Raw genomic sequence first — 27943 nt, forward strand, 5'->3', positions numbered from 1 at the left:
GTAGAGAGAATAGTGCAACAATGAATGAGTGGAAGCCCAAAATCTCTGTAAATGTTTATGAAAATTAATAAAATATAATTATAATTAAAAAAAAATAAACACTAAAAACAAAATAAGTAAGTTGCATGAAGGTTTTTGGGAAGATATGTGTGTTTGGTTGTAGATAAGAGAGAACTGAAAGGTTAAAACTGCATCTTAGTCAAGGTTTACTTGCATCAACAGAAGAAAGAGAAGGTGTTGTTCAGTAAAGAATATAGGATTCTTCCTTCTTAGCTCTATAGAATCATGTGGACTAGTTCCAGTGTCAGCTGATATTAATTGAAAAGTGACCATAATGTTATGAATACATGTTGTTATTTGTTGTTATGTGGCACTGAATCAGCTGATGCATTGCTGACCCTCCAAAGGCTTTTCAAGGTCTGTAAATTCAGTTTTCTTCTCTGGAATAACTCGTGGGTTCAAATTGTATGCTTTCAGCTTGGCAGTGGCACCTTACCACGAGACCACCAGAGCTCCCTATGAGTCCATGTTATTGTTGTTGTGTGCCATAGAATCGGAACTGCTGTATGGGTTGGATTTTATTCTTTTCTCCTCAACAGGACAATATTTAGGTATAACATTGATTGTTTTCCTTTGTGTGAGACATTAGTGGGCTAATAATAAAATCCTTGTCTCTAATGTGGAAGACCTAAATTCCATTCCCAGTTAATGTACCTCATCTGCAACCACTGCCTGCCCATTATTTGATTTACTTATTGGTGTGATATTGAACAGGTTTCACTGGAGCTCTCAGACTAGGATGGACTAGCATAAAAGCATTAATAACCTTCTGAAAATTAGTCAGTGAAAACTCTGACTCACAATGGAATGTTCTCCAGTCTACAATCAAGCTAGAGGATAGTACAGAATAGCCCAGGCTTTTGTTCCATTGTATAAGAGATTCTCAAGAATCAAGCATTGATTCACAGAGCAAGCAATAGCACAAGTGCAGGCAGTTTTGTCCACGGGGAATTGCACTGCTAACACAAAGCCCAATCCTCTCTGTTGGCTCAAATTCTCCAAATACTCTGTGGGATAAGTATGTGAGATCTCCTCTCATGTGATTTATAGCCTCAGAAACCAAGTGGAGGGTCAGCCCCAACTCAGTGATAATGAATGGGAATAATAATAACAGCAAAACAATAATACTCACTTTTGTAAGATTATAAATCCTATGGATTGAATGATTTTATAATTGGAAACATTCTATTTTTACATGTCTTCATGTTTCTCTCTCTCTCTCTCTCTTTTTTTTTTTTTCTTTTGCAGTAAGAAGCCAGGGATCCTGTAATTCAGTACCTGTTCTTGGAATCAGGTCTGCTGGACATGGGGACATTTCTTTAAATATTCAAATAAGTCTGAAATAAAAAGAAAGGTTGCCCTTCTATGATTTTTTAAAATTTTTTAAATTTTATTTCATTAATTTTTGTGTGTACCGTCAAATCAGATCTGACTGATACAGGAGGAGATTATTCCTCCTTCTCCAGCAGAGCATCTGGTGGATTTGAACCTTGTACCTCTGAGATTGCAGTGCAGCTTCTTGCCACTAGGTCACCAGAGCTCGCCACTTCTATGATTCTTACTAGACGGAAAGCCAAGGAGTAGAGTAAGAAGTGGGTATTGGAGTCAATCTCTAGACTTGATCAGAATGTTGTTCAGAGTGTGTACCATCTATCTCATTGAGCAGATCAGGGACTCAATATGTATGAGAGAATTAATAAATAATACAAGACAATATAGAAATAAACACTAAAATGTTATATCTGCACAAAGTTATGTGCTTATGTGAAATAATAGCTCACTCACTAACTCACTTCTTCAAGTAGATTGTGACTCATAGAGACTTTCCATTGAGAGTTTCCAAGGCTGTTAATTGCTCAGGAGGTGATTGCCCATTACTCTCTTGTAGAACTACTGGTAACACAGCTTGCACTGTTTGAGACATACAGTTTGGGGTTGTAGCACAATTCCCTATGGACTATGCCATCAGAGCTCCCCAGTGGTAAGAGATTTGGAATGAAATCCTTCATTAGGCTAGTTTGGGGCTTAGAAGGAAGAGTCTCAGCCAAATAAATCTAAACTTGTAAGTAAGTATAGGCCTGTTGGGATTCAAATCCATGGGGGGAAATCCTTCAGTATAAACTGTTTGCAAAAAGACTGAAAAATTGAGCAGGTATAAAGCTAAAAGACATGGATTTAGTGCTACAGGGGAACTTATGTACATGAGAAATGAATAGCACTGTATCAAGAAGCTGCCATCTGGATTCATTCTTGGGTCCTCAGTGACACCCAGTAAGAAAGGTGGTTATAAAGAATGAGAGAATATCCTCTCAGGCTCACAGTAACTGGTTAATAATGGAACTATTATGACAATTATGACACTAATGACAATAAGAGGAAGGGAAGTGAAGCCACTCTATACCGTAACCCCTATTCCAAGCTGCTAGCTAACATCAGAGATACAAGGAAGAATGCGTATTATGGTAGCCAGTGGAAGACAGAATTATCTTAATTCAAATGAGCTTTAACTTAATTTGGCTCAGAATTAACCATTTGGCGGGGGGGTGGCATTTGTAATATCCTGTGTAAGGCCATTATCAATTCCTAAACCATCATAAAAAGATTGTGATCTTTCAAAGATCCTTAATAGTCACCCCATTGCATTCCTCCTCCTCCCTCTCCCCCTCTCTTTCTCTAATCTTCTAGATGTTTTTGCTTTATTATACATTCTTTCTATGTTATAGTCAGCTCAGAGGATATGAAAGGGGCAGGTAAGCAAGCAACCTTGATGAGAATGCAAATTTTAAGGCAAAATCAAGCAGTTAAAGGAAATCTCTGTAGCTCTCTCACAAAAGACTAAGAAAACAAGACAGTTGAAAGAGTTTAAGAGTAAGAAAAATGAGAGACATTAGTACTGTTGAGATAAAAACAGGAAAGAAAAAAAACATTTGAACAATTCTCATGGAAAATGAAAGTGTGTCCAGTAATTCTGACAGGTTCAGGGTTATATTTGGGTGAGCATAAGAGAGCAATACTGAGAGATCAGAAATTGACAGAGGAAAATGTGGGGACAATGGAGGCAGAAAAAAATGAAAGTCCTCAGGAGTTAAAAGAGAAGAGCCATGCTACGGAAAACAGGTTTTTATTTCTTTTTTTTCCTAAAGGAAGTGACAAGAGGTTAGGATGAGGAAACAATTTTGCTGTGTTCTGGGAACTTCCCAGCAATGAAAATAAGTTACGAGATGCAGTTTCCCAATCAGTAATTACTTACCCCTCCTTGTGTATAAAGGAAGTGCCCCTTAGTTTCACTTTCAGACTGTGTCTTTTTGGAAGAAAGCAGCAGTTAGAGTCTTACTTATGGCTGGTAAGTTGGAGTCTTTTTCTATGGGCTAGTAAATAGGGGGTTCTTTTCTAATTATGGATAAATATGATTGGTAAATCGGAGGGGATGCTTTTCTAATTATGGGCCAGGGTCTTAGAGAATGTTTTATTCACTGTTTTGTGCCAGAGGAAAATCATGACAAGAGATAAATGAACAAAGAGCATGTCTTATAAATTCTTTCTCTTATTAACTCTGAAGTAATTTGACCCTAAGATGCCATAGTTGCTGAACATTTGGTTGCTAAAGAAAGGTCTGTTGTTTGAATACATCACTGGCTAGGTGGAAGAAGGATGTGGCAGTCTGTTTCTTTAGAAGATGTGTAGCAAGCAGGTTTTCCATGGCCTACAGGGTCTCTGAATTGAAATTGATAGCAATGATTTTGGTTTTTTGTTTGACTATCTTTAAGCTCAACATCAAGAAAACAAAGTTTCTTACCACTGGGCGGATTGGCAGTATCATGATAGATGGTGAAGAGATTGGGATTGTTAATAATTTTCTTTTATTTGGCTCCACAAACAACACTCATGGTACCAGCAGCCAGGAAATTAAATGACAAATTGCATTTGGAAAGTCAGCTGTCAGAGAACTCTCCAAAGTTCTGTAAAGCAACAACGTCAGTCTGGAGACTAAGGTGCACCTAATCCAGGCCATGGTCTTTGCAATTACCTGCTATGCGTCAGGAAGCTGGGCAATGACTAGGGATGATAGAAAGCCTTTGAGCTTTGGTGCTAAAGAAGAACATTGAATATACCGTGGGCTTCCAGAAGAGCAAAGAAGTTCACCCTAGACACGGTAAAACCATGCTGCTCCTTGGAGACAAGGATTCTGAGGCTTCATCTGACATATTTTGGGCATGTCACAAGGAGGGACCAGTCCCTGGAGAGGGTGTCATTCTGGAAAGGATGGAGGGACAGCACAGGAGAAGAAGACCCTCGATGTGATGAATGGATTCAGTGACTGGGATAATGAGGGTAGGTGTGTCAGAAACAATAAGGTTGGCACAGGATAAAACAGAGTTCAAGAATGTTATACATAGGGTCACTATGAGTCTCAAACTACTTGATGGCACATAACAACAACAACAGCAGTTTTAATCAACCTGAAAATCTTCAGTGAGAGAAAAGAGACACAGTGACCATCACAATGGGCTTGAGCATGATAGATATAGTGAGGATGGTGCAGGGGAAAACATGGTTCAGATTTGTTCTTCATAGAGTCTCTATAGGTCATAGTTGATTCAATGGCACCTAATAGCAACAGTATGAATCTCTGAGCCTTGCCTTTGAGCCAGTGGAGGGGGTGGACCTCAGTTGTCTTGAATCCGGAAGAAGCCAGTTCTTTTCTTTCAATTTCCTGTAAACCAAGAATGTAAGTGTTAAGTACAGTAAGTCAGTATAGTGTGATGCATCCCAGGGAATTTCCAAACACGACCTTTGACTTTTTGGCTTCTTTTTGACCTCACATTAGTCATGTTGGTCATAAACTCATTCCTAGTATTAGAGCTGAGAACATTGGTATTTCCATACCTATTCCATTTCTTTTATTGAATTATACTTTGAAAGTGTCTCTAAAGTGACTTGTTAAAATGTTTACTCCCCTCTTTCTAATTCTTATGCTTAGGAGTCAAGTTCAATTAAGTCGTGAATTGTTATTATATTAAAATTTTTGCAACTAGTCTCTTTATCTTCAGGGTTCAACCCTTACAGTTTTATCCACCACACTACTTTTAAATTTAGGTTCTTACAGAAGTGTGAGAGAGAGAAGCGTAAGCTATTTATGCAGTTGGTATTGAATCATGCCATCACTTACTTGGGTTTGCTGTGTGTTTTGTTTTTTTTTTTCCTTTTTCTTAATTTGAAGAAGATGGGATTGATCAATGGCTTCTAAATATTTTAGCATATCTAAGTAGCCTGTGGTCATTTTTGTTTATATTCAGATAACTGCTTTCTCTCTACCATAAATTGTTTGCTCTTAACTTGGCGGTTGACTGTGGGACTTTATATAATCTTAAAGTTGTGTAGACAATTCTCATGTAAGTTGACTTTATAAATTTGTTTGAAGACTGATATCCTTAGGGAAAATGATTATTTAGGGACTTCTATTTCTCAATTTCCACTTCTCTATTAATGTAATTTTCACATTTAGAAGCCCACATTGTGCCCCTATTGGCTTTTTTTCTTAATTTTATTTTATTAAATTTAATGAACATTTACAGAATTTTTTTTCTTTTCATTAATTCACTGTTGCACTTTTTCTCTAAACCCGCCCTCCCCTTCACACCTCTCTTTTAAAAGCAAAAGATAAACTTCTTCCTTGCTATACAATTCCTCCACACCCCCTCACCCCTCACCCCGGCTCTGAATGCACTCCCCTATGCAAACTTAATTCTGGCTTTTTTAAAAGTAAAAATTTACATTTTTCATTTAAACTTTTCAAATTTTGAAGATGTAGTTATCATTTCCCACAAATCCCTTGAAAGTCTAATTTAAATTTCTTATGGAAATTTTGTTTTTAATTCATTTTTAATTTTATATTTTACTCCATTTATAATTATTTGCCATTGTGTTGCTTTCTTAATTTCTGAAGTATAATTCTTTCATGGGGTTGCCTCATAGCCAGGCATTTAAATTAAGTTTCTAGGATATAGGAATTGATCTTATCTACTGTCATTTTCATTGTACAAATAAATAAGGTATTTGACCAGGAAATACTCAGTACCCATTGCTATTAGAAGCTAGCCTTCCTCAAGTTTACAGAGACTGTAGTTGCACTGAAGGTGATTGTACATTTTTCTCCACCCATCACAAGGAGTGTCTAGTGGGTTAGCAGCACAACTTCCTATGAACTATGCCTGATGGTAGGTTATGTTCACTTAATGATTCCTTTGACTGCCAGATAAGCTGACTTGATTGGTAATTGAATTAGTATCATGGAATAGGTAAAGTGGTTCAAGAAATATATCTGGTCAGGTTTGACTATTGTTAACTAATGTTCATAAAGAATGATATCATAGACTATGTTAGACATTATGTCAACTTGTGTGCATCAAAGCTAAGAGATTGGTGAGTTCTGTTTCTAAAATGGTTTTCTTCATTTTTGTTACTACTTCAACCTCAATTTAGTAGTTATTAAAATAACATAGGAACCTGTGATAGCTTACTGGGTAAGGAGTTGCCCTGCTAATCCAAAGCAAACAGTTCAAATGCACCATCTATTCCAAGGAAGAAAGATGAACAATCTCCTCTCTTGTGGTTGACAATCTGAAAATCCACGGAAGGATCAGCTATGAGTGTATCCCAACTCCAGGACAAATAACAACAATATTAACATAATGTTGCTGTGTACTGTCGAGTCAGAACTAACATATAGTTGATCCTCCACTGGGTTTTAAGAGGCAGTTAATCACACAGGAGGAGATTTCCCATCCTTCTCCCACGGAGCAGCTGGTGGCCTTAAACCATTTGCCTTCAGGTTTGCACAGCTTCTTGCCACTAGGCCACAAAAGCTGCCTAGCAACAAATAACAACAACAATAAAAAAAAATTAAAAAACCATTTTTAAGTACTTAATCATTTGGGTTTCTGAGTAAATATTAGAAACTAGTCAACAAGATGTGTTCTCTAATTTCCATTTTCATTTTGTGATTAAGCAAAGTACTTTGCTTGGGAGGTTAAGATGCCCTGGGTAAAATGTATATACATACACAAACCAGAGAGACAACATTGTTCTCAAAGGAGAGAGATTCAAGACGTTCCCTTTGAGAACAGGAACTAGGTAAATATGCCCATTATCACCTCTCCTATTCAATATCGTATTAGTAGTCTTAGCGATAGCAGTAAGACAAGAGAAGGAAATAAGAGGTATCCAAAATGGCAAAGAGGAGGGAAAACTAGTTCTATATGCAGATGATATGATAATATACTTAGAAAACTCTAACGATACAGCAAGAAAACTACTGGACATAGTTGACCAATTCAGCAACATGACAGGATACAATATCAACATACAAAAATCAGTTGGATTTCTCTACAGTGACAAAGAGAAGACAGAACTGGAGCTAAGAAAATAATACCCTTCACAATAGCTAATCACAAGATTAAGTACTTGGGAGTAAATCTAACCAGAAGCACAAAGGAGCTTTTCAAAGAAAATTACAAAACATTAACTACGAGAAAAAAAAAGAGACCTGGAGAAGTGGAAGAATATCCCTTGCTCATGAAGAAGAAGACTCAATATTGTGAAAATGACAATACTACCAAAGGCAATTTATACGTTCAGTGCAATCCCAATACAAATACCAATCCCATTTACGCATTCAATGCAATCCTAATACATATACCAATTCCATTCTTTAATGAAATGGAAAAGGTAATCTCCAATTTCATTTGGAATGGAAAGAGGCCCAGAGTAAGCAAAAGACTCCTTAAAAAGAGAATCAAGGTAGGAGTCATCTCACTCCCTGATTTCAAATCCTACTACATTGCCATGGTGGTCAAGACTGCATGGTACTGGTACAATGACAGACACATACATCAATGGAATAGAATTTAGAACCCGGAAATCAGCACATTTACCTATGGTCAACTGATTTTTGACAAGTCAGTTAAGTGGGGAAACAACAGCCTTTTTAACAAATGGTGTTAGCAAATTTGAAAACTATTTGTTGAAAGCTCAAGCAAGATCCACATCTCCCACTATACATAAACAAACAACTCAAACAACTATGAGATATCATCTCACCTCAGTCTGAATTGCAAAATTTAACAAAACAGCAAGCAACAAATGCTGGCGAGGTTGTGGAGAAACTGGAACCCTTATTCACTGTTAGTGAGAGTGTAAAATGGTGCAACCACTGTGGAAAGTGGTGTGGTGCTTTCTCAAAAAGTTGCAAATAGAGATACCACTTGAACCAGCAATTCCAATACTGGGAATACATCCTAAAGAGACTATAACTGACGTCCAAACAAATATATGCACACCCATATTTATCATGGTTTTGTCCACAATAGCAAGGAGTTGGAAACAACCCAAGTGCCCATCAACAAAGGAATGGATAGAGAAGCTGTGGTATATTCACACAATGGAATACTATGCTGCATTGAAAAACAAGGAACTCATGCAATATTTTTCAATATGGGTGACCCTGGAGGACATTATGCTGAGTGAAATATGTCAGTCATAAAAAGACAAATACTGCATGGTGCCACAGTTGTAGAATGGGACTGATAATCGGGGTTAGGGTAAGACTGAGAAAAAATGGATAAATTATGTATACTGCATTGAAACAGATGAGGGAGAGAACAATTTAAAAGGAATATATGAAAGGATATTATGGTTATCACAGGAGTTCAGAATTAAGGTTTCCTACTGAAGAGCAGTGGTGTCACTCTGGAGACTAAGGTGCATCTGATACAGGCTATGGTCTTTGCAATCACTTGTTACACATCAGAGAGTTGGACAATGACTAAGGAGGATAGAAGGGGAATTGATATCTTTGAGCTGTGGTGCTGGAGAAGAGTATTGAATGTACCCTGGACTGCCAAGAAAACAAGCAGATTTATCCTGGAGAGGGTTAAACCAGGCTGCTCCTTGGAGGCAAGGATTCTGAGGCTTCGTCTGGCATACTTTGGACATGTTGTAAGGAAGGAGAGGTCCTCGGAGAGGGATACCATGCTTGAGAGGGTGGAGTGACGGCGCAGAAGAGGAAGACCCTCTATGAGGTGGATTGATTCAGTGACTGGGGTAATCGGGATGGGTGTGTGGGAGGCAGTGAGATTGGCACAGGATAGAGCAGGGTTTAGGGCTATTGTACATAGGGTCGCTGTGAGTTGCAAAGGACTTGACGGCATATAACGACAACAACAACAGTGGAGTGTACTTGGGGCAGTGGGAGCAGTGCAGGCGATTGTATACCAAAAAAATGTTTCTTTTACTTTTCAAAGAGACGAGCTAACTGGCGGTGGGGGGGAAGGGGAAGACTGGGCAGGGAGAAAAGTGCAACAATGAATGAATGGAAGTCCAAATTTCTGTAAATGTTCATTAAAATTAATAAAATAAAATTTAAAAACAAACAAAAAAATAAAAAACCAAAAAAATAACCAACTTAAAGTGGATCAAGGACTTAGGACTAAAACCAAGGACTGTAAAATACATTAGAGAAAAGCTTGGAGGAACTCTAGAAGCCATAATCCACAACATAAACGGTCTTCCAGGCATTCTGAAAAACCTACAACTAGGAGAGGATAAAATAGATGAATGGGAACTTCTAAGATTAAAATCCCTATGTACATCCAAAAACTTCTCCAATAGGGTAAAAAGGGGAGCCACAGACTGGGGAAAAAAATTTGGTAATGACATGTCTGATAAGGGACTTATATCTAGAATTTATAAAGTACTCGAGCACCACAACAAGATAAAGTAAACAACCTGATTAAAAAATGGGCACAGGATACAAACAGATGCTTCACTAAAGAAGACATTCATATGGTGAACAAACAAACACATGAAGAAACGTTCAAAATCCTTTGCTCTAAGAGAGATGCAAATCAAAACAATTATGATATATCATCTCACCCCAGTAAGAATAGTAAAATTTAACAGAACAGCAAACATCAAATGCTGGTGAGGTTGTGGAGAAACTGGAACCCTTATTCACTGTTGGTGGGAGTGTAAAATGTTGCAGGTGCTATGGAAGGCAGTGTGGCATTTTCTCAAAAAAGTTGGAAATACAAATACATTTGACCCAGCATTTTCACTACTGGGAAGCTACCCTAAATAAACTAGAATTACCAACCAAGCAGATATATTCACACCCACGTTTATTGTGGCAAAAAGTTTAAAAGAATTCAAGTGTCCATCAGCAAACAAATGGATAAAGAAGCGGTGTTATGTTCACACAATAGAATACTATGCTGTATTGAAAAATAAGGAACTATTGAAATATTATACAAAATGGGTGACCCTGGAGGGCACTACGTGGATATAAAATATCTCAGTCACAAAAGGACAAATACTGCACAGTGCCACTGTTGTAAAGAGTGACTGACATCGGGATTGGAGGGAAACTAAGAGTGGATAAACAATATATGCTGCATTGAAATAGATGAGGGAGAGAACTATTTAGGAGGAATATATGATTAGGTCTTATTGTCATGACAAGAGTTCAGAATTAAAGCTGCATAGTGGAGTGGACAGAGTGGGAGGATTGTACAGCAATGAATTTTTTTTTTTTTTTACTTTTCAAAGAGAAAGGAAAGGAAGGAAGGAAAGTGTGCACAGATGAATGGATGGAAATCCAAAGCCTCTGTAAACTGTCATTAGAATTAATAATAAAAAGGGGGGAAAGAAAACAAACAAAAAGATGCCATGGGAATTCATAGTTTTGACCTTTTTTTTTTTTTTTTTTTGCAGCAGGGACAGTTTGCTGAAAGACTGAAAGACATCACATCTACTCTGAAAGTTATACAAATACAGAAGGAACAATGCGGGGGGTGGAGCGGGTATGTAGTAAAAGGAACAAGGAAGGAAGAATTTTTTAGAAACTGAAAGAAGGAAGTATATTTTAAATATAATAAGCAAGATATAATGTAGTAGAAAGAGATAAGATGCAGAAATACACAGACAAAAGTTCATAAAGGATTAGCAAATCTTGTGTATTGGTTCCCCAAGGTTCCGGTAACAATTTACAACAAACTGGGAGGTTTAAAATATTAATAATTTATTATCTCACAGTTCTCAAAGATAAATGTCTGAAAAGCAAGATATTGGCAGGGCCTTGCTGTCACTGAAACCTTGCGGAGCAGGTCTTTCCTGGTCTCTTTCAGTTTCTGGTGGCAGAGTGCTTAATTTATAAACCTGAAAGTTTGATCGCTTGAGTCTACCAACTTCTCCATTGAGGGTTCCTATGAATTGAAATCTACTTGATCTGAGCGAGTTTGGTTTTGTAGTTTTAGGTAACTTCTAGGCATTCCTTGGCATGTGACACTTATCTCTGGCCCCTTCTACATATACATGGACATAGTCACTCTGTGTCTACGTTTGCATGTTTTTTTCAGGGTAAAATAGTAAGTATATATTTATTAGAAAGTTACATCCCCAAAGGTACAGACTTCCTCCTTGAAATATGCAAAGGAGGCCTGTGTGTCTCCTTCCTGAATTGTTGTTGTTGTTGTTAGGTGCTATCAAGTCAGATATGACTCATAGCAACTCTATGAACAAAAGCTCTGAGCCTTGTCTTATCCTGTACTATCCTTATCATCTCTGGCATACCACAGTTCAATGCTACAGTCACTGGTATCAATTCATTTCTTTGGGTTCTTCCTCTCTTTCATGTTCCTCTGCCTTTCCAAGCATGTTGTCCTTTCCTAGGCATGCCCAAAATTTGTTGCCATTCTTTCCTCCAAGAATCACTCTGGCTGCACTTTCTCCAAGACCTATTTGTTCTTTTGGAAGTCCATGAAATAGTCTATCCTCTTCACCAATACCACAACTCAAAGGCATCAATTCTTCTTCTGCCATTCTTATACACTGTCCAGCGTCCTTGGAGAAGGACATCATGCTTGGGAGGGTGGAGGGACAGCCCAGGAGAGGAAGGCCCTTTATGAGGTGGATTAATTCAGTGACTGGGATATGGGATAATTGGGATGGGAGTGTCAGAGACAGTGTGATTGGCACAGGACAGAGCAGAGTTTAGGGCTGTTGTACACAGGGTCGCTATGAGTCGCAAGCGACTCGATGGCACATAACAACAACAACAATTGTAAGGACTATGACTTTTATCAGACACACCTTAGTCTTTAAATTGACAATATTGCTCCTCAGTACTTTGGGCAGGTCTTTGGAAGCAGACCTTTCTCATTAAAACATGTCCTTTGATTTCTTGAAAACTGGTGCAATATGACCTCATTTTAACTTGGTTACATTGACAGAGTTCCTATTTTGAACACTATCACATTTTTTTGTATAAGATTTTGGCTTCAACATATCTATTTTAGGAAAAGACACAGTCTAGCCAACAGCTCCATCTACAACAATTTCTTAAAGGTTCTGTGGCTTTTTTCAAAGCTATGAGAAGGCTTTGAGGAGATAAAGTGGAAACAATTTCAAGAACAAATTTAAGTTGTGAAAAGCTCCCTCGTCATTGTGAAGTATAGATTGTTGTTATGTGCTCTTGACGCCAAACCAACTCACAGTTTGTCCTACAGCAAGTGTTCAGAGGCTATAAATTGAATAGGAGGAGACTGCCCCAACTTGCTTTCTGAGAGCATTTGGTGAGTTTGAACAACCTACCTTTTGATTGGCTGAGAACTTTTTTATTCATAGGATCATTAGACCTTCCTGAAAATTAGATCAAAAAAGGTAAAGAATAAATTTAAAGGTCAGAACTAGCATAAAATCTTTGGTTTTACTAATATATTTCTTTGTGTAAGAGACTTTTTTTGCACAGTTTAAAAAAACAAAAGATCATTATCTCTGTTTTCCATTAGAAAAATTAATGTGAACTTGATAAAACATGCTAGACTGACAGTAAAAGGATTTATTTGTCTATAAATAATGGTCTTCATTTTACATTTAATGCATATTTCTTCACAATAAACATAACTTAAATATACTTTCTGTTGTTGTTGTTGGTCAAAATGAATGTTGTTGTTGTTGTTGTTGTTGTTATGTGCCATCGAGTCGTTTGCGACTCATAGCGACCCTATGTACAACAGCCATAAACTCTGCTCTATCCTGACACTCGCACATCTCTGACACTCCTGCGCTGTTCCTCCACCCTCCCAAGCATGATGTCCTTCTCCAAGGACCGGTCTTTCCTCACAATATGTCCAAAGTATGTTAGACGGAGCCTCAGAATCATTGCCTCAAAGGATTCACCCGGTTTAACCCTTTCCAGGACAAATCTGTTTGTTTTCCTAGCAGTCCATGGTACTCTCAATACTCTTCTCCAGCATCACAGCTCATACATTTATTTAATAATATGAAAATGGCTGAGAAACCAGCATTTTGGCTTTAAAAAGTTGAGTTTTAAGAAGACTGTGAATTATCAAGTTCATGTGTCTCCTAAATTGTTCAATCGATTTTGAAGTCCACGCATGTGCTGAACAGATACATTTTGGAGACATTCATATAGAAGCCATAAGAATGTGAGGATGATAAAAAGAAAACCGAAAATATCAGCTCTGATATTTGAGCTACCAAATTTTCCCTAAATTATGTTGTTGTTGTTGTTCAGTGCCGTGTCATAGGCAACTCATAGCAACCCTATGAATGAAAGTCCTCCACACTTGTGTGTGTGACTTTCATCCTTTCTCCAGGTTCATAAGGTTTCCAGAGGCAAGCTATTCACGGAAGTGGATGCCACTCCTGCTTCCAAGCTTGTTTCAGCCGGGAACTCCACCCAATACTGTCCACCATGGGTAACCGTTATCGCATTTGACACATCAGTGTCACAGTGTTCAGCTTCAGAGTGACCACAAGTTGCCCCTATAAGGCAAGTGGACACTCAATTGCTGTTCTGTACCATTGAGTCAGAAATGACCCGTAGCTGACATGATAGAAAATTTTTAGAGGTAGTAAATTGTAGGGGAAAAGATTTCTCATTCTTCTCCCGTGAAGCAGCCAGTGGACTGAAACTGTGTGCCTTTGCGTTTGCAGCACAACTTCCTATCACTAGGCCACCACAGCTCCTCACTTAATCAGGACAAACACAAATAAAAAGAAAAAAAAAATCAGGACAAACACAAAGATAAAACCCTGCGCTCGGAACAAATAAACCTGCACTAACTTGTATGCAATTTTCATTTCTCAAACTCTTTGTTTAAACACCTGTGTACCATATCTCAAGGCCAGTGTTTTGTATTCTTTTTAATAAACTTTGAGATCTTTGTTGGTTGTTGCTGTCATCAAGTTGACTCCAGATCATAGTGATCCTATATACAAAGGATGAATACCTTGTCTGATCCTGCTCTATACTAGCAATCTCCATGGCAGTGAAGCTCATTGCTGCAATAACAGTTGTTGTTGTTGTTATGTGCCATCAATTCACCTGTGACTCATAGCAACCATATGTACTATGACTCTGACCCCTGCTCTATTCTGAGCCAGTCTCACTGACTCTGACACACCTCACCCCATTGCCCTAGATAGTTGGTCAATCCATCTTATCTGGAGTCTTCCTCTCCTGGGTTGTCTGTCCACTCTTCCAAGCACGATGCCCTTCTCCACGGACTGGTCCCTCTTGGCCACATGACTAAAATATGTGAGAAAGAGCTTCAAAATCCTTGCCTCTAAGGAGAAGTGTGGTTTTACTCTCTCCAATTTGTTCTGTTTCAGACCTATTTGTTCTCTTTGTGGTTCACAGTATGTTTAATACTCTTCTCCAGTACCACATCATCTAATTCATTCCAGATCTTCATCTCTCTCTCTCTCTCTCTTTTTTTTTTTTTACTTTGTACTTTGCCAAGCATTATGTCCTTTTGAAAGAATTGCTCTCTTCTGAGATTATCTACAAAGTATATGAAGCAAAGTCTTACCACCCTTGCCAGTAGGGAGCATCCTAGTTGCATTTCTAAAACAGATTTGTTTGCTCTTTTGGTGCTCTTGGTATATTCAATACTCTTTTCCAATACCACATTTGACATTAAGAGTTCTTCAGTTACCTTATTTGTTGTCCAACTTTCGTGCATGTTGTCAACTCACATGTGTGGAAGCAACTGAACGAAATAGCATAACTTTAATCAGGTACATGTCAGTCTTTAAACTGATACCCTTTCCCTTTTTCACTTTGCAGAAGTTTTTGAAGCAGATTTAACTATTGCAATAAAAGGAATAATTAAAATACTATGTCACGCTGTTGAACAGGTACTTTGACCCAGAAGCACTAATTTCTTTGCTGATACTTTTCTTCCAATAAATATTGATTGTACAAATGTTAAGAGAAATGTATAGTAGTTTCCAAATTAATATTTGATACCATATCTTTTTATCTTAATATTGCATAATCAACATTTATTGGAAGACTAATTTAAGATTATGTGAGTATTCAGATCTGTGCTTCTAAGCAAAAATATTTGTATATTATTTATTCTGACACAGTTTTAAAATATCATTTTGTGTTGATTCTATCCTAACATCTAATTTAAGTGAATCAACTACCTTTGCAGAATTGAGAGGTGATAATTTATACCCATGGTGGACAGTGTTTGGTGGAGCTCCCTGATTAAAACAAGCTTGGAAGTAGGAGTGGCATCCACTTCCAAAATAGCTTGCCTCCAGAACTTTATAAACTTTGAAAAATGATGAAAATTATACAAGTGTTTAGGTCTTTTATTCATAGGATCACTATGAGTCATCTATGACTCAATGGCACTTAACAACACCACCACCAACTTAGACAGAGCTCTGTGGGTCTGGTGGATAGAAAGTTATGCTACTAAGTCAAAAGTGGGTGATTTTAGTCTGCAACCCTCAGGACTGGTTTTAATTGTTTTTGGTCAAACATTCCTCTAAGTGGTATATCATAGGTCTACGCACTTGCTGTACAGAGGTAACTCGTGGTTGTTGTGATGCTAAACACTGTGACACTGATGTGTCAAATGTGATAATGGTTACCCATGGTGGACAGTGTTTCAGGGACCTCCCCAATTAAAACAAGCTTGGAAGAAGGAGTGGCATTCATTTCCAGAACAACTTGCCTCTAGAAACTCTATGAACTTGGAGAAATAATGAACGTTATACAAGTGTTCAAGTCTTTTGTTCATAGTGTTGCTATAAGTTGTCTACGAATCGACAGCACATAACAACAACAACAATATATGCTGATTTCCTGGGTATCACTTTGTTTTAATAATATTTTTAGTATTAAAACATAAGAGTTATTACTTTGGTTTCTATGTTTCACTATGAAAATTCATATTGCTCTAATGAATAGTATATTAAGTTATTAGTATAAACTATGAGTCAGTTCTGACTCAATGACACATGAAATCAACATAACGACATACTAAAAGATTACTTATTATGTGATTCTAATTGTTGTTAAAGAATAAAATCCTAAAGAATATGGGATCTAAATGTATTCATTCACACAGAGAACATGTTTTATGTGTTCAGAAAATCTGTTAAGTACTTTCCTGTATTTAAACACCAAGATGTGGCTATTGTTAGTTTTGTTATGTGCCATTGAGTCAGAACTAACTCATAGCTGAGTCTGCAGTAGTTTTTCAGAGGTTGTAAATAGTATGAGAAAATATTGTCCAAATTTCTTTCAGGGAGCAGATGATGGATTTGAGCTGCCTAAATTAGAGTTGGCAATACAACTTCTTACCACTAGGCCACCAGTGCTCCCTGGATGTGGCTGTAACATGTTTATAAAAAAAGATGTGAAGTCAAGCACATCTTTCACCAAGATAATGAAATACAACAATGAGTCTTGTCTTATAGTCTAGTTGCAGAATTTACAGTTTGGACAATGTAATTCTGAGAAGAAGAGAAAATGTATTTATGCTATCTTAGAGTACTAATTCCAGGTAGGTCATTAGTATCATTGTGATGATCTATGGACAAGAGAATGGAAAATACAAAGAGAGTGAATATCAGGGAAGTTAGCATTAGGCCCAATAACTGTTGATAGGAGAACCTACCAAAGAAAACATTAACTGGTGTTTAGTAATTACACATAATCTACTATGACTTTGATGACTTGAAAGGACACCTACAGATACAATGACAAGAGTATTCCGTTTACTGGGGAAACTGGTGAAGTAATCAGAAGGTTTTTTTTTTTTTTAAGGATATCGTGTATTATAGGGAACTGTCTCAGAAGTGAAAACAAAACCACCTTAGTTGTGCTCACAGTTGAAAGAATCTTTTTATTTCTGACAGGAAAAAAAAACCGATTTCAGATTCTTGAAGTCTTTGGCGGACAGATCTTGGGCAACTTTGCAAACGATGTGGTGGCTAGAGACTCTGTGAAATTAAAGAAAGAGGAAAAGGAAAAAATTTACCATGCAAGAGGCCACAATAAGTTTGAAGCCTTGCTAAAAACTTTCAAACAGAATCCAGAAGCTGCACCCCAATTCCTTATCGAAGCCTTCCGTAAAAATAGCAGAGATATAGAAGGTAAGGCTAGACTCATTTACTCTCACTCATTGTATTTGACCCAATGATGACTTGTATTTTCTAGGATTTGCTTGTTGCATGGCTCTTTCAGTGTTTCCTCTGATTCTGCCATTCTTCTGTTCCTATGTTGTTTCCACTAAACCTACTCTTCTCCTTTTTAATATCATTTGGTCTTTTGGGGTTTTTTTGTTTTTTGGGTTTTTTTTTTTAATTTGGTCTTTTGTGAATGGTGATCCTATATTGTTTCCACTAAACCTACTCTTCTCCTTTTTAATATCATTTGGTCTTTTGTGAGTGGTGATCCAGTTTCCAGTTAAAAAGATGAATTTGTGTGGTTTTGCTGATCATTGTTAACAGCTAATTGTAGAGAATTAGTAGTGAGGGAAAAAAAAGAACTTTAAATGTGTGTCAATCTCCTTGGGGACTGTGTAAATTTTTACAGGTGTTCTATTTTTCGTTGGGTGTCACTTTCAGCATCTATGATGTGGGGCAATACTATACCTTCCTCAAAGGGCCAGATATATGCTGACAAGCCCTGAGACTTTAGCTCTCATCCCAAGCTCTCTCTTATAGCTCTTCTAGCTACATATCCAACATTTCTATTTGAATATTCACCTGATATCATACAACTACTAACTAATATTAAACACTGGATTTCCTCGTTGTATCTAGTCCACTTTTATTCAATGTCAGTAAATAGAAATATCCATGTGCATCACATTATATTTCTAATGTGATGAGTACTTTAATAAATACTATAATATAAACATGATCAAAGACAATATAAATCAACAATAATGTGAATATTAATGTAAACCTATTGAGAAATCACACTGGGAAGAAAAGCAGAGTAATATTTTACAACAAATCATCCGGATATTTGCACAGAGCTGTTATAACCTATTATGATAATTTTAGAGGGGTCTTCTTCTCTGTCAAGGACTTCTGTCCTCTGAATTATAACCTCTACATGTGAAATTCTTCTTTCCAGAATTTCCCTTCTCTCTTAATAGTCTTGGAAAATACTCAGAAAACAGGCAGAAGTAATAATCTTTATTTTGTGATGTATCTTGCAGTTTCTCCAGAAGTCAATATTAGACCAGATGAATCAGACGAATTCCCTGATGCCCTCAAGCTTTGTCCTCATGAAGAATTCCTGAGACTGAGTGAAGAAAAAGCTGGAAAGGTGATATGAGTGTGCTTGAAAGAGGGGGATGTAGAGAAGTGGAGGACAGGGTGTGGACAAGGGGATCAGGAGGAAGAGTGAGAAACAATTTAAGAAATAGACATTTTCTTAATTTAATTGTGTATTCGAGAAATATATAGTTACTTAAAATATTAATTGTGGGGACCAGTGGCAATCTTTCTTACAAAGACTGTGACAAACATCAGTGTGGTTCCCATTACCTTTCAAGCCCATGAAAAATAAATGTAGACAGCTTACTTTGTGCTTTGTATGCTTATCTCTACCAGAGATTTAAGACAGTGTTAGCTGTAGTCCTAGAATCAAAACATCTGTAACATATCATGGCTGAATAGTAATTGTTTTTATTCTAGCTGAAAATTTTAGATAATAGATGTGAAACACACACACACACACACACACACACACACACACACACACACGCTCTTTAAGCCTATAAAGCATTGTAAGTTGCTGTTTTTAAAGCATTAACAGCACAGTTACGTTGCCTAAGGAAAAGTTCTCCTTTTTGTCTGGAGTCAAAGGGAATGTTTCCTAGTTTAGATGAAATTTGATCTCAACCTTGATTGCACAGATACTTTTGAGTAAGTAATGAGACGTGGAGGCAAGGAATTGTTTTAGTTTTGTTAGTACACTTGAGTAATCATGCCAGATACATTCTGATTCCTTTCCTAGAATCTTGAAAAATATTTCACTGTAAGATTCTTTCATTAGCTTAAGTGTAGGCTGCTAATCAAAAAGACGGTCATTCAAATACTTCAGCTACTCCAGAGAAGGAAGGCCAGACAGTCTGTTTTCATACAAATTTACAACCTTGGGAATGCTAAGAGATAGTTCTTATCGTCTCTATATGGTCGGTATGAATCTCAGTACACTATAATAGTGGGTGTGACTTGGATTTAATTCCTTCCCCAAGAACCTCTCTTGATGCCTTAAGTAGCAATTGCATCAATTTAAAGACTGCACCTGTCTCAAGCCAGGGTTTTTCAATCACTTGCTATGCATCTGAAAGTTGGATAATGACTAAGGATGACAGAAGAAGAATCAATGTCCTTGGAAACTTCAGCAAAAAGTAAGACCATCAACAAGATAATTTGACACAGAGCCTGTGAAAATGCATCATGATGATGAGGATGGGACAGGATAGGGCAAGGTGCAGATCCATTGTTCATAGAGTCACTATGAGTTGCAGTCAACTTGATGGCACCTAAAACAACAACAACACACTTCTTTATACTGTCAACTCGATCCACTATAAAGTGAAAAGAAGGCAGTGTCCATTGGTAAAGTTAGAGAAAAATGGTAACATTATAAAATAACATTGATTAGTATCTGTAAATAAAGAGAGACTCAGGTAAACTCACAGGATATTCATTTCTTGCAGATCTATCCAATCAAGGAGAAGAAAGAGCGCACTCGACTGGCTCTCATTATTTGCAATATAGAATTTGACACTCTCTCTCAGAGGCTTGGGGCTGATGTTGACATCAAAAGGATGACAAAGTTACTTGAAAGCCTGGACTACAGCGTGACGGTGGGAAAACAACTCACAGCTGTGGTAAGAACTCTTCTTTCACACTAGGCACATGTGCATTTAATACCTCTATCCTTCTAACAAATTACGTTTATAACTTACGGATGACTTTTTGACAATTCAGTTCACATCTCTCTCTCTCTCTCTCTGTGTGTGTGTGTGTGTGTGTGTGTGTGTAAAGAAGTTATCCTTTACAGGTGCCACAAAGTTGACTGCAACTCATTGGGATCCTGTGAGCAACAGATCTGAATCTTGCCCTACTTGGCTCCATCCTCAACATCTCTGCCATACTTGAGCATGTTGTTGAACATGTCAATTCATCTTGTTTAGGGCCCTCCCCCACCTTTCCTCTGACCTTCCCTGAATGATGTCTTTTCTCAAAGACTGACCCTTCCTAACAATCTGACCCAAGTAGGTGGGATGAAATTTCACCATCTCTGACACCCTGGAGACCATTACTGCAATCACTGTGTCAATCTGTCTGGTGGAGGGTCTTCTTCCTTTTACTAACACTCTACTATATGTTGATAGATTTCTGTATGGTTTCTTAACTCTATAGATTTATTTGTTCTTTTGGCATCCATGCGCTATTCAGGGAACTCTCATGGCATAGTGAGAAAGAAATTGTACTACCATCTCAATGGCACATGGTTCGAATCTCTGAGTGACTCCTTGGGTGATAAACAGGTAATCCCCTCCCATAAGATTTACAACCTCTGAAAATCCACTGGAGGCCTGTCTTTGAGTCTGTTTTAACTCAATGAAATGTAATGACAACTTTGGACATTAAATATTTTTCTCCAACAACATCATTTAAATATATTAATTCTTCTGTCATTCTTATCCATTGTCCGACTTTGAGATGCATAGAAAGCAATAGGGGGAAAAAGAAAATAAAATATATAGTTCTTTTGAGATTCAGATATGTTCAATCTCAAGAAATTAGACATCAAGTGATTGGCACACATACCTACACTTTCTTAATTTCAATGTACAGTGACTGAAATGAAGTGTGAGTCATCCCCAGGAACCTCTAGAAGTAAAGACTAATTAGAAACAGTTCTCTGTGCACTCAAAAAACAAATACTGAATTAGACTGTTTTTTGACAGTGACTATTCAGTAACTGAGACAAAAATTTCAATATCTCTTCAGCCTCATGTTCTAGTTACAAAGCTATATTATAGACAAAAAGGTAATTTTGGAAGATGAGGAATGAAAAAAAACACCCCATAAACAAACACCCAACCCAAAAACAAATAGGAAACTAGAAAAAAAGATAAAGGCAAATAAGAATGATGTTTGATAGGACAAAGAGGCTTCTATGATTCCTGCCATGGCTACCATGTAGGAGAGAGCTCTGGAAAAATGTGAGTAGAGTGTATTCCAAGCTGGGGTTGTGAAGCTGAAAGCTCTGAAGTGTAAGTGAAACAGAGACACGAAAGGCACAGACAGAAGACCGATGTGACTAGACTCTAGTACACAGGGGCATGACGGCAAAGAACAGTGAAGCCACTATTTTGGTTTCTTCCCAAATATGATAAGAAGAACTTGAGAAAAGAAGCAATTTGATATGGTTATAATGTAAAACTCTTGGTAGATAACATAGGAAAACATTAAAAGGAAAAGGAAAAAGTAATATGAGTCAGAATTAAAATGAAACACCAAACAAAACAACCCGTCACAGCCCATTGCATTGGAACCCATTCATAGCTGATCTTCCATGGGTTTTCTGGGGCTCTAAATCTCACTAGAGCCACTGGTGGATTTGATTCACCAGAAAGGTATGGCTTTAGAATCAGCAGCAAAACTCCCTGGGCGTTGTACTACCAGTGTTCATTTAAAATGTATCAGAACTTACAAATGACATGTTACAAATGACATGCCTGAACATTGATCTGCAAAAGAAAGCTTATGGTTGCCTCAGAAGAAAAGACTTTTAAAAACCAGTGAAACAAAATATTCAGTGACTGACAAACAAAATCCTATGGAGCACAGCTCTACTTAGACAAGTATGGAGTTAGTGTAAGTCAGAACCCACTCAATGGTTAACTGGTTAGTTAAAATATTAAAAAGGATCTTCTCTTGTTATAAAAACCAACCAACCAACCAACCAACCAACCAACCCGCTGCCATTCAGTCTGTTATCATGAATGATGACCTCCCATGAGGTTTATGAGGCTGTAAATCTTAATGAAAGGATGAGCATCTGGTCAATTCAAACAATCCATCTTTTTGGTTATCAGCTCAACACATAACACAGTGTGTCACTAGGGTTCTTCTGTCTTGCTATAACAATAAAAAGAATACACTATCATGTTGGATGACAGAAGAGTTGACGTCTTTGCTTTGTGGTGTTGTACTGAATGTCCAGTGGACTGCCAAAAGAACAAACAGGACTGTTTTGGCATAAGTACAGGCAAGGTGCTCCTAAGAGTCAAGGATGTTGGAATTACATCTCACATAAATTGGGGATGTCTTCAAGAAGGGTCAGTCTTGGCAAAAGACATTATGCTGGGAAAGGTCAAGGATCAGAGGAAGAGAGAAAGACCCTTAACTAGATGGATTAACACAGTGGCTTTAACAGCAGGCTGGTGCATGGCAGATCATGAGGATGGAACAGAATAGGACAAGGCTCAGATCTGTTATTCATAGAGTCACTATCAAAGCTGTGACAAGGGCTTTTGAAGAAGGGTTGTAATATGGCTACAATGCATGATTCTTGCTTGATAATAGGGAAAAAAAGAGATGGAAAGGAAAGTGTAATAAGTGCATTTAAAAAGTAAAATTCGACCCACTGCCATTGTGTCCATTCTCGGTCATGAAGTCTTTCTCTGCAGTTTCACTCAAATCTTAAATGAAGGTGATTATCTAATATTTTCCTGAACAGCAACCAGTCAATTCAAACCACTGATAATTTGGTTAGCAGTAAGACACCACAATGTGTCAGATTGTAGCAATAAAAAGAATATAACTCTTATCACTCATCAATTATGCTAGGTGAGAGGGATTTTACACGTTTTTTGCAATGCTTGGAGTAAATACAGAAAGTCAGGTAAACGTTACACACGTGTGATTAAGTAAACCATTGTGTGTTTTTTTTCAGGAGATGCAGTCTATGCTGGAGAAATTTGCCCAACTCCCTGAGCACAACTCCTCAGACAGCACCTTTTTGGTGTTCATGTCTCATGGAGTCCTGGAGGGAATATGTGGGACTACATACAGCAAAGAAAATCCAGACGTGTTAAGTTACCACACCATCTTCGAGATTTTCAACAACCTCAACTGCAGTAGTCTAAAAGGCAAACCCAAAATCATCATTGTGCAGGCCTGCAGAGGAGGTAAGTTGTGTGTTATTAAAAAAAACCCCAAAGATTGAGAACTGGCTTACAGAAGATTATGATGCACATTTTGGATCAAAGGAAAATAGTCTCAGGCTTTATGTTGTATAACTACTGAATTGAAAACTCACAGTCATTGCCATCAAGTTGGATCACTCTCAAAGCTGACTCTCCAGTGGGTTTTCAGAGGTTGTAAAATGGCATAAAGTGAGACTGTAAGCTGGTGAGTTCAGACTACTCACTTTTGGGTTGACAGTAAAACTCACTAAACAACTAGAGTTACCTGAGACCAGAACTAAATTGTGTTACTTGGAAAGTCCACCTAGGGAGGTGGCAACAGAATTTATTTGATTGGTTGAAAGCTTCTATACCACTTAATACTTGCTGAAGTGGTGAGGAAGTAGACAATATCTCTAAATGAGTGTTAAACTTAAATAATAAGTAAGCTTTGTGATAAAATATTTTTGTAATAGATTTACTTGTAAATATTTTACAGCCATTTTGACATGTTACAGTTTGAGAAGAATTATTTATGATAGTAGAACCTGTGTGTCAAAGCATTTTATAGTTTTCATTTTCTTCTCCCCTCCCCACCTTTTTTAATCATTAAAAGGTCAAAGAATTGGAAGATGTGAGGCTTGACAATATTCTAGTCAAAATCTCTTTTTTTTATCTGACTGAGAAATGTCTCCTGTTTATTGGAAAATATTTTCAAGAAAATTAAGAAATAATAAAGGGAGAAGTAATTAAATTTAAAAAAAAACCCAACTAACAAACACCCTCTTAACTGTGTTCTGAAATTATACAAATAAGGCTTTAACTCATTTATTATTCTTCACAAATGAGTTGCTCTAATCTAATGAGCTTTCACTATACATTGATTTCACTGATAGATTGATCAATGGCACGAAAAAGAAAGGCATATGTGTGTTTGTGTGTTAAACTAGTAAAAAAAAATATTGGGGAGAGGAAATGGGAGAAGTACTTAGGAAAAGCAAAATTGAAGGCAAATGAGGAGTTTGTAAAATGTTTATGTCTCTACAGGAAACAGTGGAGGATTTTGGGATCCAGATTCTCTCTTGCCTTCAGCAACTAGGCCCACACAGTTACCTGAGAACCTGAAAGTGGATAGTATCAGCCTGACACACCTGGAGAAGGACTTCATTGCCTTCTACTCCACAACACCAAGTATGTGACTTTTAGTGCAGATAAGACTTGAAGATCTCAAACTTTTTCTGACAGATTCTAGAGAATCAAGATATTTCACATGCAGGAATAGTCTGACAGAAATTCCGAGTCATACTGATATATTTTGTTTCCCTTCTATCTGTGTTATGAGAACAGAGATCCTTAAATGAATCTATGTGTCTCCTCCCCCTTTTTATATTGTCAAAGATAGCATGGAATAAGCTGTAAAGAATATAGGAACCAGGCTGCCATTTTTCATTCACTGTGTGAACACAGGGAAGTTATTTAGGCCTCCTGAATTTCTGTTCTTTATTCTGTAAAATAGAAAAATTCCAATTATCTGTCAACAGTCTTTTTCAAAGCCGAGTGGTTGTAAGATAAGTATTATGACGTCAGACTAATCAATCACAGGACAGTCATCGCCAATTTTAACAATCTCAGCACTTTAATCTATGCCAGATATTTTTTCCTGGTTGTGAGAAAAATGTGTTAATGTAGGAGTATAACTGCTTTCCCTACACTTATAAAAAGAATTCCCAAGTAGGACTTTCAAAAAACCAAATAAATAAAACCAGTAAAGGAAATACTCTTTTCTTCACAGATAATATGTCCCTGAGACATGAAATAGAAGGTTCTCCCTTCATCACAAAACTCATCAAATGTATAAAAAAATATTCTTGGTGCTACCACGTAGAGGAAGTATTTCGGGAGGTAATCAACATTTCCTTTCCTTAATCACTTATGCATTCTGGAGTTGTTTATTATTATACACCTTCCACGTGAAAGCCAAGCATTGTTAAGGAAACAAAAGTAGAGTCATCCTTGTGTTTATTGTTTGGTCTTGAAAAAAATTGATATAACACAGCTGGGAATTGAAATGGAGTGAAATAATAATAATTTAAAAAAACCTAAGTTTGTATCTTTGGGGATGTAAGCTTGTAAAATTCAGAGGAAAAGAAGGATATTTTGAAATTATTTTTGTTGCTTAACTTAGTCAATAAAGACATCCTTGAGTGGCTTGATGGACAATGGACATAGTCAAGGTGACACAGGCAGAAAAGAGGACGACCTGATTTTGTTGAGTAGACTAACAAGCAAATATGTAATTACAGAACATTAGAAGTTTCATAAACAAATAGTCCTGGCATATATAAGAGTGAATAATGATAGAGAGTTCTTGGAATATAACGTTTCATGATATTTCTTTCCAAATTAGATACATTTCTTCTACTTCCCTCCTGGTTTACTTTCCTTTTCATCGCTTCTCATCACTGTTTATACTTTATTAGTTACTTCATTGTTGCTGATGTTGATGATACTTTAACTTGTATCTAGTCACTAGAATGAAAACCTTAAGAAGTCAAGAATATCCTTACTTAGTAGATATTTAAGCTCCATTGAATTAATGCATAAATGAATAAATGGATTATATTGAAAGGGAATGTTAATGGTATTAAAAATACAGGAAAATTGGTGGCTTGTATATTCAAAACCAGAGGAGTACGTAGCAATCTTTTTAGAAAATAGGGGCATTATATCTTATGTGTTTAGAAAAGGGTATATTATAAGTATAATTAGATGTAACTGTTTTAAAATAGGAGAATAAATGTTGTGTTGTTATTGGGTACTGTTAAGTCAGAACTGACTCATGGCTGACTCTCCAACAGGTTTTCAGAGGCAATAGATTAAGTAAGAAGGGATTCCCCATCTTTCTTTGTGGAGAGCACTGAAATAAAGTAAGAGATTGTGCTTTTAAGGAAGAGCCTGTGAAAACAAAGTGAACAAATGAAAACAATGTATTTCGCTTAAGTAGAATTCCATTGAGCAAGCCTTGATAGACAGTTTTAGAGGTTAGCTTACTTGGAAGATGTGAAATTTATTTCTTGTTCAGGTCTTGTGTTAATCCTGAAATTTGATTCTCAGGAAACTGAGGAATCACCCCTAGTGGATATCTCTAAGATGCAGTACTCAGAAAAAAATAAAATAGGGAATGGATAATAGACATTGGACACACATGAAGTGTTTATTTTAAGATGAAGATCACAATATGGAATGGAGTGTCACATCTAAGAACAGAATGAAAGCGACAAGGAGTTAGAGTACTTATGGATTTGACAACACCAATTGTACAAGTACCCTTCATCCCTAGCATTTTCTAGTGTAAGGTATTTTCTAAAAATAAGAAAGAGGAATGTCTCATCTGAAGCCCTTCTTTTCCCTTTTCTTTAGGTGCAACGACTGTTTGAAATACCAGAAGTTGCAGCCCAAATGCCCACTATGGACAGGGTGTCTATGACAAGATATTTCTACCTCTTTCCTGGCAATTAAAAACAGTAAGTATGAACAATTATTTTGGATAAGTATCATATACGTAAGAATCATATTAATAGTGAGGTCCAATGACCAGTGATAACTAATTTCTTGACTGAACAGCTAAGTATGCTTTGTTAGTAAGATGCTCTCCTTTCATCTCTAAAATTAATCCATCAAGGAGGTAAACAAAACTGTGCCAGGTAAGGATGATCAATAAAGGGCAGTGAGTAGCAATTATTATGAGAGAAATGTAGTCATAGTCCTCTTATTACTTCTTCTCATCTGCTTCTGTTTTGTCTTCTTCAAAATAGTTACTCTCATGAAGAAAATTTAATTGTAATTTGTACTAGAATCCTCTCATATAATATTAAGAATGGTTAGTCCTTGTGAAATGACATCATGCCTAAAAACTTAAAGGGTCAGGGAAAGCGAAGAAGGCAATATGTGAGACCAACTGACACAGAGGCTGAGATAATAGCTGTAAGCATAGCCGAGCTTGTTAGGATGGCAAAGGATTGAGCAGGTTTTCCTTTTGCTGTACATAGGACTTTTATGAATTTAACAACTCATGAGAAACTGACAGCAATAACAAAGGAAACCACAAAAGTACTTTGAACAGAGATGTGAGATAATCTAGTTTAAGTTCACAAAGATCATCCCAACTCCTTTGGTAAATAGATAGTAAGGATCATGGGTTGAAACAGTAATTTCAGAGAAGTGGCAAGAACACCATGGGATGGGATAGGATGGGATGGGATGGGATGGGATGGGATGGGATGGATGGGATGGGATGGGATGGGATGGGATGGGATGGGATGGGATGG

General features: G+C 37.1%; 1 protein-coding gene across 1 annotated transcript; it reads left to right on the forward strand.

Annotated features, from left to right (window-relative positions):
* The first annotated feature begins 3396 nt into the window (after positions 1 to 3396).
* Positions 3397 to 27134, forward strand: LOC102856848 (caspase-13-like). Its single transcript, XM_006887341.1, has 8 exons — positions 3397 to 3403; positions 17305 to 17541; positions 18555 to 18727; positions 20130 to 20303; positions 23384 to 23618; positions 24663 to 24806; positions 25408 to 25517; positions 27036 to 27134. Exons 1-8 carry the CDS (start codon positions 3397 to 3399, stop codon positions 27132 to 27134), a joined length of 1179 nt encoding a protein of 392 aa, XP_006887403.1.
* Positions 27135 to 27943: the final 809 nt, after the last annotated feature.

This window comes from Elephantulus edwardii, unplaced genomic scaffold (assembly GCF_000299155.1).
Source record: "Elephantulus edwardii isolate Elephantulus edwardi_28Jun2011 unplaced genomic scaffold, EleEdw1.0 scaffold00056, whole genome shotgun sequence".
In the NCBI taxonomy this organism is placed as follows: domain Eukaryota; kingdom Metazoa; phylum Chordata; class Mammalia; order Macroscelidea; family Macroscelididae; genus Elephantulus; species Elephantulus edwardii.